This window comes from Achroia grisella, unplaced genomic scaffold (genome assembly GCF_030625045.1).
Source record: "Achroia grisella isolate CSIRO2021 unplaced genomic scaffold, CSIRO_AGI_Agris_v1 utg24009, whole genome shotgun sequence".
NCBI lineage: Eukaryota > Metazoa > Arthropoda > Insecta > Lepidoptera > Pyralidae > Achroia > Achroia grisella.
Window position 1 is genome coordinate 65749 of NW_026712733.1, and position 11819 is coordinate 77567.

An 11819-nucleotide genomic window follows, 5' to 3' on the forward strand; every position below is an offset into this window, starting at 1 on the left:
CATACCACTCTACTATTTATCGTACTGCAATTACGGGTGATCTCCAATGTCACATTATAGGGCTGAAAGGATACTGGGATCCATTAGTAAGTTCTGGCTTTTGAGTGACCTCCTAGTTTCTGTTACGACTCGTATCTTCAGTCTGATCTCCACTGTCACACTGGGGCCGGGGTGTTCCCCATTAGGTGGGCTCTGTGACTGAGTGATGCTGGGATTTAGTTTCGAGGTCGGCAGTCTCTTTGACGGTCTCTCTATCGCCTCATGGAACTGAAGGGGTCAATATCCATAAGTAAGCTTCTGTGTCGTGAGTGATCCTGATTTCAGTTCGATTTGCCTTTGGCAACTATATCTTTTTTTGTGGGTAGCTGCACATCAATACACTCAAATAAAAAGTGCTCTCAGATTATATTAATAAATAATTATTATATCTATATATTTTTAAGTTTTTATATGTCAAACTACAAGAGATAGTGTATTTCTACCTGTACCAGTAACATTGACTCCTTCCAAAAACTCACTATGGACGCACTACAAGGTACATTTTTCAGTATGATGGAACAATTAAACGAAAAGATTCAAAATGATTTGCAAAAGATTAGCACAGCACCAAGCACCACACCAAGCACTGTGTCTTCGATAACTGCTAACTTTGCAGTATTCCAAACATTCGTCACAAGTACTTTCTGCAACCTTCAGCAACAGCTTGAACTGCTAGCTAACCAGATGGACCAATTTGAGATGCGAAGTCGAAGAAAGATCTTGTTATTACATGGGGTACAAGAGTCCAGTGGCAGTAATACTTCGCAAGATGTAGTCAAAGTTGTTGCAGACAAATTGAAGATCCCAGGCTTCACTGTAGTTAACATCAGCAGATGTCACCGAGTGGGACGAACATCTGGTGACAAGCCTCGTCCTATCCTGGTAAAATTTTCAGATCTTGCTTTACGGAATAAAATCTGGTTTGCTAAGACTGGGCTCAAGGATACTGGTATCACAGTCTCTGAGTTTTTAACTAAAGGGAGACACGAGGCTTTCATGTGCGCTCGACGCCACTTTGGTATTAAGAAGTGCTGGACACGCGATGGATTTGTGTTTATCGCCGGAGATGACGGCACAAAACATCGGATCACCACCATAACGGAGGTAAACAAACTTATAGGCACTCTTTCTGCCGCTGCTGCGGTTGCGCCGGAAGCTGTCAGTTCGGTTACACCAGAAGCTAGAGGGTCAGTTGCACTGAAGGTTTCTGCTGCGGTAGCGGCCCGCAACAAGCGAGTCGCTAGAAGGTGATCGTGATTGAGTGTTTGTGATGTTCCTTCTTATACTGTAATCATTTAAGTAATGTGAGTTCTATGTAAGCATATCTAGTTTCAAAACTGTTCGTAACTTCCTCTTATTTTACTTTTATTGAAATGTAGGTAGTTCATGGTTTTATTACTGAATTAATACGTAACTCACTTCACATTTCTATTTTATTTACTTTTTTTCCTAATTTTTGTTATTGTTATATTATTCTTGATATACATGTTGACGTTCCTGATAGTTTGGTTTGACAACTTAATAATTAATCACTGACATCTGTCATACGTCATGTTATATGTCAAAGACCGCGAAACATTGTAACAGTCACATTATTAGAGGAGGAACTTGAAATCACTACGTTTATCTCTTTCACTTCGGTCTATGTAATTTCATACTGCCATCAATCATAGACATCGAATCTATGATTAAAAATTATTTTTTATCGTTATTTTACCTTGTTTTTACTACTTCACTTATTTACTTTTACTTAATACTACTTTTTTTATATGCAATGTTAAGTTAATTGTTGAATCAAAACTTACTTGTAATATCGTACCGAATTGTAAAAATGTGTCCATATCTTACTGTTCAACTGGCGGGTAGAGGTACTGTCTTTGTTTTTATTTTTTATTTTTTATTATTATTATTGTAGTTAGGTATATCTTAATTTATTGTTATTGTATATTATTGATTTATTTTTTTATAAGTATATATTTGTGCAAGTAATGATGTCAATGATGCAAGACGAAAGTTTTCACTCCGCTTCTTCTAGCGTTAGTGACACCAGCTTTTATAGTTTACCTACTCCCTTAGACGAAATTCTGCAAGCTGAGTTTGCCACTGTAAATAAAAATTTTAATGTTGTGCATATTAATGCGCAGAGCATTCCTGCTCATTTCCCAGATATGCTGGCGTCTTTTGATGTCAGTAATATACATGCTATTTTAGTATCTGAATCTTGGCTGAAGCCTTGTCTCCCATCTTCCTGTTACTCATTGCCTGGCTTTGCTCTTATCCGAAACGATCGTATTGGTAAGGGTGGTGGTGGTGTTGCTATCTACCTGCGTTCACATATTCCATACAATATAATTTCCTGCTCAAGTAGTAACAATCCCTCCACTGAAGCAGAACACCTTTTCACTGAAGTCAGTCTTTCTCATTCCAAAATCCTCCTAGGCGTTGTCTATAGTCCTTCTCCTACAATTGATTACTTTACTCCTTTAGAAAACCTGTTAGAGAATATGATCCCATCCTATGAGCACACAATAATTTTAGGAGACTTTAACACTTGTCTTATAAAAAACGATTATCGCTCACATCGTCTCCGCTCTGTAGCTAATTCCTGTAACCTTACTATCCTACCCCTGCATGCCACGCATTACTTCCCTAGCTGCAAACCTTCCCTTTTAGATCTTATCCTCGTCTCTTCTCCTAATCTCGTCGATAAACATGGTCAACACACTGCGGATGCCTTTTCATTTCATGACCTTATTTTCCTATCTTTCAGAATACGTCCTCCAAAACGCAGACATAAAATCCTCTTGCAGCGTAATTTTGGTGCTATCGATTTAAATCTTTTGCGTGAGGATGCCCTGGATATTGATTGGACCTCAGTTCATAATACAGCATCTGTCGAAGATCAGGTGGAGATGTTTAACAAAATTGTCACTGACCTATATGATCGCCATGCTCCTGTTCGACCTATTCGTGTGAAGCATCTACCTGCGCCTTGGTTAACAAAGGAAATCAGGGACATCCAGGCCATAAAAAACAAGACGAAAGCTAAATTTAAATCTGACCCGGATAAATATCGAGAACAATATATCAAAGCTAGAAATCACTGCAATAAGGTGTGTAGAGAGGCACAACGTCGCCATATTCATAAATCTGTCGAGAATGGTAATCCAGCCAGAGTCTGGAAATATCTCAAATCTCTAGGAGTTGGTAAAAATCGTAATTCTATCAACAGTTCTTTCGATGTCGACTTAGACAACCTTAACAGGGACTTCTCATCTTACGTTGTTATTGACAACAACATTAAAACAAATACATTAAATTTCCTTTCAACTACACCAACTCCTGATTATCCATGTTTCAAGTTTAGTCAGGTTACTAATTGTGATGTTGAGAAGAGCCTGTTATCTATCCACTCTGATGCCATGGGTACTGATGGTGTTGGTCGTGCTATGGTCCACCCCATCCTTGATATTATCCTCCCTAGTATTTCCGCTATTTTCAACAACTCACTATCCTCTAGTTTTTTTCCTCCCATTTGGAAAGATGCCTATATTTTTCCTCTTCCCAAAAATAGTAAGCCATCTTCTTTTTCCCATTACCGTCCTATCTCAATTCTTCCTTTTCTTTCTAAAGCCCTTGAACGACTTGTCCATGATCAGCTGAGTAAATTCCTATTAAGAAATGACTTATTAAATCCACTCCAATCAGGTTTTAGACCTGGACATAGTACGACCACTGCTTTAGTTAAAATCACTGATGACATCCGGCACGGAATGGATAATTTGCAACTAACAGTTCTTACATTACTGGACTTTAGTAATGCGTTTAATTCTGTAGATATTGACATTCTGTTAGCACGCATGCGTTCAATCAACATATCTCCAATGGTAACTGACTGGTTTCGTAGTTACCTGTATGGGCGCCGGCAACGTATACGTATCGACAATACCCTTTCATCGTGGTGTCATACTTCTGCCGGCGTTCCTCAGGGTGGCGTCTTATCTCCTCTTCTTTTCGCGTTATTCATTAACTCTATCACCATGCAACTTCATTCCTCATACCACCTTTATGCAGATGATCTTCAGATATATACACAAGCTTCGTTAAGTGACATTACTACTGCTATACAGACAATTACTAGAGATCTGGACGTAATATCTGACTGGTCTAAATCTTTCGGTTTGGCGTTAAACCCGGCAAAAACTCAGACCATAATTATCGGTAGCCTACGTTACATAGCCAAAATAAATTGGAGTACCCTTCCGCGAATAGAGTTGGATGGAGTATGTATTGAGTATAGTGACAGTGTCAAAAATCTCGGCATCCACTTTGACAGAACATTGTCATGATCAGTTCAAATGGCTGAGGTTAGTCGGAAAATTTTCATGGCCGCAGGCTCACTCAGAAGATTGGGTAATTTCCTGCCCATAGACACCAAAATTTCGCTTGCACACACCTTACTTCTTCCTATCCTCGATTATGCCGATACCTGCTACCTAGATCTCACCGAAGTCCAATTAAATAAACTTGAGCGCCTTCAAAATATTTGTATTAGGTTTATATTTGGACTACGCAAATATGACCATGTCTCTCGGTTTCGTTCACAGCTCAAGTGGCTCCCTATACGTCTACGCCGGGACTGGCATATCCTCTCTCTTCTTTATTCAATTCTTTTTAACCCTGCAACTCCTTATTATCTCAAAGAAAAATTTGTATTTCTCGGTGAGGCACAAAATCATGGCTTACTCAGTGCAACAAACCTATGTCTTAAAACTCCTTCCCATACTTCCTCCTTCTACACCAATTCTTTCGCTGTGTACGCCGTGCGACTGTGGAACTCACTACCATCCTCCATACGTAGCGCTCAATCATTAGCTATTTTTAAAAATGCTGTAAAATCACACTATCTCTCTCATTAAATTGTCTTTCTACTATCCTTTTCTTTCTACTAAATTGTCTCTTTCTTATTTGCACATTGCTTAGTTACTGTGTATTATTACTAATTTACTTTTTTAATTTTATATTTATATTTATATTATGTATTATGGGACACAGTCACCTAGATACATCAAAATAATAATTGCATTTAATAATGTCTAGTAAGACAAATTCAATATTGTCTACTAGGCACTGCTGTATCTAAACTGTGTCACCCCACCTTACATTTTCCTACTTTTATTTAGTATATAAGATCATTATTTCTATGTATACATTGTCAGTTTATCATCATCTGTAATATACATCGTCTCGACCAGCAACATCGTATTGTTCACCCGCAACAGTGGTGACCCCGACGTGATCTGGCCGACGGGAAAACGACGAGATCAAGCAAGAGATCTCTGGCTGACGGCATCCTGCGCACCACCAACGATTGCACATTTCCACCGGTTTCCCAGAAGCGGGTCTCACCGGTACGGAAATTCAAGAGGCACAAAAATCGTTGGCTACACTGCGCAACAAGGAACCCTGCCATACTACTGACCGCCATATAATACTGGCCAGCTGTTCAACTCATCACAACGTTAACAATGGCTCGTCCTATGCCATTAACAGGAACAAACATGCCTAGTACACCGGGCATGTCTGCCACTAGCTGTATAGACATCGCTGCAATAACCGTCACAGAGCGGTTACCTGAGTTCTGGACAGACTCGCCACGTTTGTGGTTTGCACAATTTGAGGCAATAATCGCACCTCAAAAACAAGGCGACGAATATAAATATAATACAGTAATATCCAAACTGCCAAAAGAGGTCGTCCACCAAGTCAGCGATATACTTACAAATCCACCACCAGAGAATAAATACTCAGTCATTAAAGACAGATTGATCGACTGTTATGAGGAGAGCGAGCAAAGACGTTTCCACAAACTGCTCGCAGAAATGAACCTGGGAGATCAAAAACCGTCCCAGTTATTGAGGAAAATGAGAGAAGCTGGTTGCGGGAAAATTAATGAGGATACCATCCGAATATTATTTATGAGTCAGCTTACTCCATCAGTCACAACCGTTTTAGCGGTTACTGAGCAATTGACGCTGGACAAATTAAGCGAAATGGCCGATCGCATACATGAAAATATGCGATTTAATACAACAATGCAATCAACAGGCACCGCTGACGTAAATACGGTCACACACCTGTCTTCACAACTCGCGACGCTGCAATTAGAAGTTGCTGCACTACGCGAAAATCGATCGCGACACATAAACCGACGCAGCAATTTCCGATCTAGATCAAACTCCCGCCGTCGGTCAGCGAATAGACAGAGTAATAATTATTGCTATTATCATCGTAGATTTAAAGAAAATGCATATAAATGTGACCTGCCGGGCTCCTGGAACCATAAAAGACAGCCGTCGGAAAACTAGGCTCAGCACAGAACAAGGCGGAACTCTGTGCTGTTCATCCGTTTAACCGCCTAGCTATAACCGACTCTAACAGTGGTTATAGATTTTTGGTGGATACCGGAGCAAATATCTCGGTGATCAAAAAGCAAGCACAGACCAATGAGAGCGCTAGCGAATTAAAATTATTCGCCGCAAACGGAACCGTGATAAAGACATACGGGGAAAAAACACTAACCTTAAATTTGGGTTTACGACGTTCCTTCAAATGGAATTTCATCATTGCTGACGTCAAAATGCCTATATTAGGCGCTGATTTTCCAGAGCACTACCGCTTATTGGTAGATATACACGGGAAGAGATTAATAGATAAAGTTACAGAGCTCAAAACGCCTGTAAGTTTCATCAAAGCAAACATTCCCTCTGTTCGCTCCATTGACTCCGAAGTGCCTAACTCTATAAGGCAACTTTGGAAAAATATGAAAAAATCACAAGGCCTACATCAATGAATATTCCCGTACAGCATAAGATCGAACATCACATCATAACAAAAGGATTTCCCGTATGCGCTCGAGCTCGTCCTCTTCCTCCAGATAAATATAAGGCTGCCAAAAAGGAATTTCAGGACATGATAGAAATTGGCATATGCAGACCATCAAGCAGTCCATGGGCTAGTCCACTGCACATGGTAAAAAAGAAAAATGGTGAATGGAGACCATGCGGTGATTACCGCGCATTGAATAATATTACCGTACCGGACCGATATCCACTTCCAAGGTTATTGGATTTCTCGTATATTGCTAGTGGAAAATCCATCTTCAGCAAAATCGACGTCCGGAAGGCTTATCATTCCATTCCCACTGCAGAGCCAGAGAAAACCGCTATTATAACTCCGTTTGGACTTTTCGAATTTACAAGAATGCCATTCGGTTTAAGAAACGCGGGTCAGACGTTCCAAAGATTTATTGATTCGCTATTCAGAGACTTAGACTTTATTTTTATATTTGTCGATGACATTCTGATAGCCAGCGAGAGCGAGAAGGAACATTACGAACATTTAGAAATTATTTTTACTCGTTTAAATGAAAATGGAATTACAATAAAAATGAGCAAAACCGACAAAATCAAAAATGAGTTAGATTTTCTTGGTTATCATATAACGAGCCAAGGGATGAAACCGACACAAGAAAAACTAAAAGCAATCGACGATTACCCTAAACCCACGACAGTCAAAGATTTACGTCGTTATTTGGGTATGGTGAATTTTTATAGGCACCTAATTCCACACGCTGCCAAGCATCAAGCTCCGCTCAATGTATTTTTAAGAAATAGCAAGAAAAACGATAAAACAATTATCGTATGGAATACGGAAGCAGAACAAGCATTCGTACAATGTAAACAAGACATGCGTGACGTCACAACTATGACGTTTCCAGAGTCGAACGCAACGATCGCATTGATGACTGACGCTAGCTTAAAATGTGTTGGCGCAGTTCTTCACCAAAAAATTAAAAACGAATGGAAGCCAATTTCATTTTTCTCCAAATCGTTAACAGAAGCTCAAACGAGATACTCCACCTACGATAGGGAGTTATTGGGAATATATATGGCAATAAAACACTTCAGACGATTAATTGAAGGTCGTGTTTTCACAATATACACCGACCATAAACCACTAACTCATGCTTTTGCGAAGAAACCTTCGGTGGACGAGTCACCTAGAAGGATCAGATACTTGGATTTCATATCACAATTCAGTACAGATATACAGCATGTAAGCGGACACGATAACACGGTTGCCGATGCATTATCACGAATCATCGAAACAATATCACTTCCAACCGTTATCGACTTATCCGACTTAGAAAAAAGTCAACAGAATGACATTGAGTTACAACAACTCAAAAAGAATAAATCATTACGTATGTTATTAATTCAAGTACCAAATACAAATAAAAAAATATATTGTGACATTTCCACTGAAATAGTACGTCCTTACTTGCCGCCAAAGTTCAGAAAAACTATTTTCGAAAGTTACCACAATCTTAGTCATCCTGGTAAAAAAACTACAAGAAAATTAATTGGCAATAATTATATATGGACAAACATGAATACAGATATAAATAAATGGTGTGAATCATGTTTACAATGTCAGAAATCGAAAGTGCATAGACATACAAATTCACCGCTTGGTAAATATTTGCCTGCTACGCGTTTTTCACATGTAAACATTGACATCGTAGGACCATTACCTACTTCGCAAAATAAACGATATATTATCACTATAATCGACAGATGCACTTCATGGCCTGAAGCTTTTCCAGTTGCAGATATAACTGCAGAAACTGTTGCAAGAGTTGTCTACGAGGGATGGATTTGCCGCTTTGGATGTCCAGACTACATCACCTCTGACCAAGGACGACAATTCGAGTCCGACGTCTTCAGAGGACTCGCCAAGTTGATGGGAATTGAGAAAATCCGTACTACACCGTACCATCCACAATCTAATGCAAAAGTGGAAAGATTACACAGAACAATGAAAACAGCATTAGTAGCCAGAGCCAACACAATAAATTGGACAAAAGAATTGCCATCAGTTCTATTCGGACTACGCTCAAGTTATCTACAAGATACTGGTTGCTGCGCCGCCGAACTGGTATATGGCACTACTATCAAGTTACCGGCAAATTTTTTCTATGATGAGCCGAAAATCACGTATGCTGACTTCATAAAAGATATTAAAAATAATATTAGCCGAGTTGCAGCCATCCCACAGAGAGAGAGTACAAATAAAAACATTTTTGTACATCCTCGTTTAATGGATTGCTCACACGTCTTCCTGAGATGTGACAGATTACGTCCAACGTTGACACCACCATACGAAGGACCATTTTTGGTTGTCAAACGCAAAGGAAAAGTATTCACAATCAAGCGTGACGAAAAAGAAACAAATGTGTCAATAGATAGACTCAAGCCAGCATTCATAATAAACAACGAAGCAATTGCTGGGGAGGCAGAAACAGGACACCGCTCGTCAACAGCTGACAGCCGACCTTTGAAAGTGACACGTTATGGACGCACATCTTATCCTACAGTGAGATTTAATTTGTAAAAAAAAAAAAAAAATATTTTATTAATTTATATTGTTCATAATTAACTTTTATAATTTTTTTTGTGTGTAAAAAATATATATAATATTTTTTTTTCTCTCAAGGGGGAATATCTATGGGACACAGTCACCTAGATACATCAAAATAATAATTGCATTTAATAATGTCTAGTAAGACAAATTCAATATTGTCTACTAGGCACTGCTGTATCTAAACTGTGTCACCCCACCTTACATTTTCCTACTTTTATTTAGTATATACGATCATTATTTCTATGTATACATTGTCAGTTTATCATCATCAGTAATATACATCGTCTCGACCAGCAACATCTTATTATTAACCCGCAACATGTATAATGTATGTATATTTATTTATGTTATGTGTATATATATATATATATATATATATATAAACACCTCTTTGGGCACTTTGTTGATCACGCCACAACCTAAACACTTGCTGATTCCACCTTTCGCACTGAATAACTTGACTCCTATCGCGTATATCTCAGGCGGTATGGCAACGTCGCATTCTATTTTGCGATGCGGCCATATATATTCGTCGATAGTACGATATACTCGACACTTTTTTTACTAATAATTCGTGACTGAATGGCTCCGAACGGCTAAATTTTTGGTATACACAAAGACTTTTTGGCTCTGAATATATTCCAAAAATCAATTAATTATGTTGATCACTTTATATACTCGTCCTTACTGCGATACTTACTTTCATCCGAATATATATAGATACCGTAACGGTCTATCAATTATGACTTTATTAATTTACTAATGTAGATATTTTATATTCGCAATGCTCCATACATGCAAGCTCCAGCAACGGTGGAGGCAGGGTCCCCCTGCACCGTACACCGCACCCCGCGCACACAAACAAATTAGATATTTTTTGAATACACAAAGACTTTTTGGCTCTGTATATATATTTCAAAAATCAGTTAATTGTGTTGATCACTTTATATACTGGTCCTTACTGCGATACTTATTTTAATCCGAATATATATAGATACCGTAACGGTCTATCAATTATAAATTTACTAATCTAGATATTTTATATTCGCAATGCTCCATACATGCAAGCTCCAGCAACGGTGGAGGCAGGGGGAGCACCGTACACCGCACCCCGCGCACATAAACAAATTAGAATAAATTAAATTCATAAGATTATTTATATATTTCGACTGCCTCGATGGTCACACCGCTTTACATCCGATGGTCGCGGGTTCGATTTCTCGCACGATGCAAACATTTGTACTCATCGGTCATCGATTGTTTTCATCGGTCTGGGTGTTTTATATGTATTTACAAAATAAAAATATCTATTTATATCAGTTCAGTATCAGTCTGTGTTAATTGTCCAGGGTTATTTATTATATTTTTATAAACGGTTATCTTTTTCCATCGCACCGCTCGCTATCGACAGTGAATTCATAGAAATGTCACTCTAAAAACAAAAATAGTTTTGTGTTTTGTATTTCAAATACTAAATGCAAAATAGGTATTTTCAAAATACTTTTTAAAAATTAAGTACCTTTTGAATTTTTGTCCAAACCTCAGATATTTTATTTATTTTAGGTATATCAATCATTACATAGTAATATAAAAACAAAGTCGCTGTCGCATCTAACAGTACATAAACAAAGAAAGAAGACTTTGGCTCTGATACCGTAACGGCCTATGAATTATGAATTTATTATACCTAATCTAGATATTTTATATTCGCAATGCTACGTACATTGTAATATCCGCCTCCATTCATTGTAACGGTGGAGGGACTAAATAGTTGAATAAAACTGAATAAGCAGTTGCTCCACTCTATAGGTACTGCGTCGTCGTCGTATGCTGTTCATTTTTTCACTCGTTTTGGCGCCAAGATACACATAGTCACATAGTCGTGGTCAAGTTAAGAACTTATAATTTAATTTTGATAACAATAGATACAAGTAAAAAGTAGGTATTATATTAATGTACGTAAGTACTGTACTTAAAAATATTTATTCTTTACTGTATGTACATTTGAAAAACTTAACACTTAAGGACTTGTACATATACACGTACATACTGCCATTTTCTCTTAAAGACATCCAGAGAAGCACTATTTATCAAATACGCGGGGTGCACCGACCTTTGACCTTATAACAGCTGATTCGCGCGTAACGAATTACATTGCTACTTACATTACTATTTTATAGTGGATATTTCACTATAAAATATTATTATTTCTTTAGATTATGACATAATAGCATAGTTTACATGATTTAAGGGAAACATACGATAAAAAAAATTCCCGTAAAATGTAAAAGATA

General features: G+C 38.1%; 2 protein-coding genes across 2 annotated transcripts; both read left to right on the forward strand.

The window, feature by feature from the left end:
* The first annotated feature begins 519 nt into the window (after positions 1 to 519).
* On the forward strand, positions 520 to 1614 carry LOC131842463 (uncharacterized). The gene has a single exon (XM_059190989.1). It carries the CDS (start codon positions 520 to 522, stop codon positions 1288 to 1290), a length of 771 nt encoding a protein of 256 aa, XP_059046972.1. The 3' UTR covers positions 1291 to 1614.
* A 3953-nt stretch (positions 1615 to 5567) lies between these two features.
* LOC131842462 (uncharacterized) lies at positions 5568 to 6407 on the forward strand. Its single transcript, XM_059190988.1, has one exon. It carries the CDS (start codon positions 5568 to 5570, stop codon positions 6405 to 6407), a length of 840 nt encoding a protein of 279 aa, XP_059046971.1.
* The last annotated feature ends 5412 nt before the right edge of the window (positions 6408 to 11819 follow it).

What these genes read in the sequence shown, in the direction of transcription:
- LOC131842462 (XM_059190988.1), top strand. Translation starts at nt 5,568, where the DNA reads ATGGCTCGTCCTATGCCATTAACAGGAACAAACATGCCTAGTACACCG.
- LOC131842463 (XM_059190989.1), top strand. Translation starts at nt 520, where the DNA reads ATGGACGCACTACAAGGTACATTTTTCAGTATGATGGAACAATTAAAC.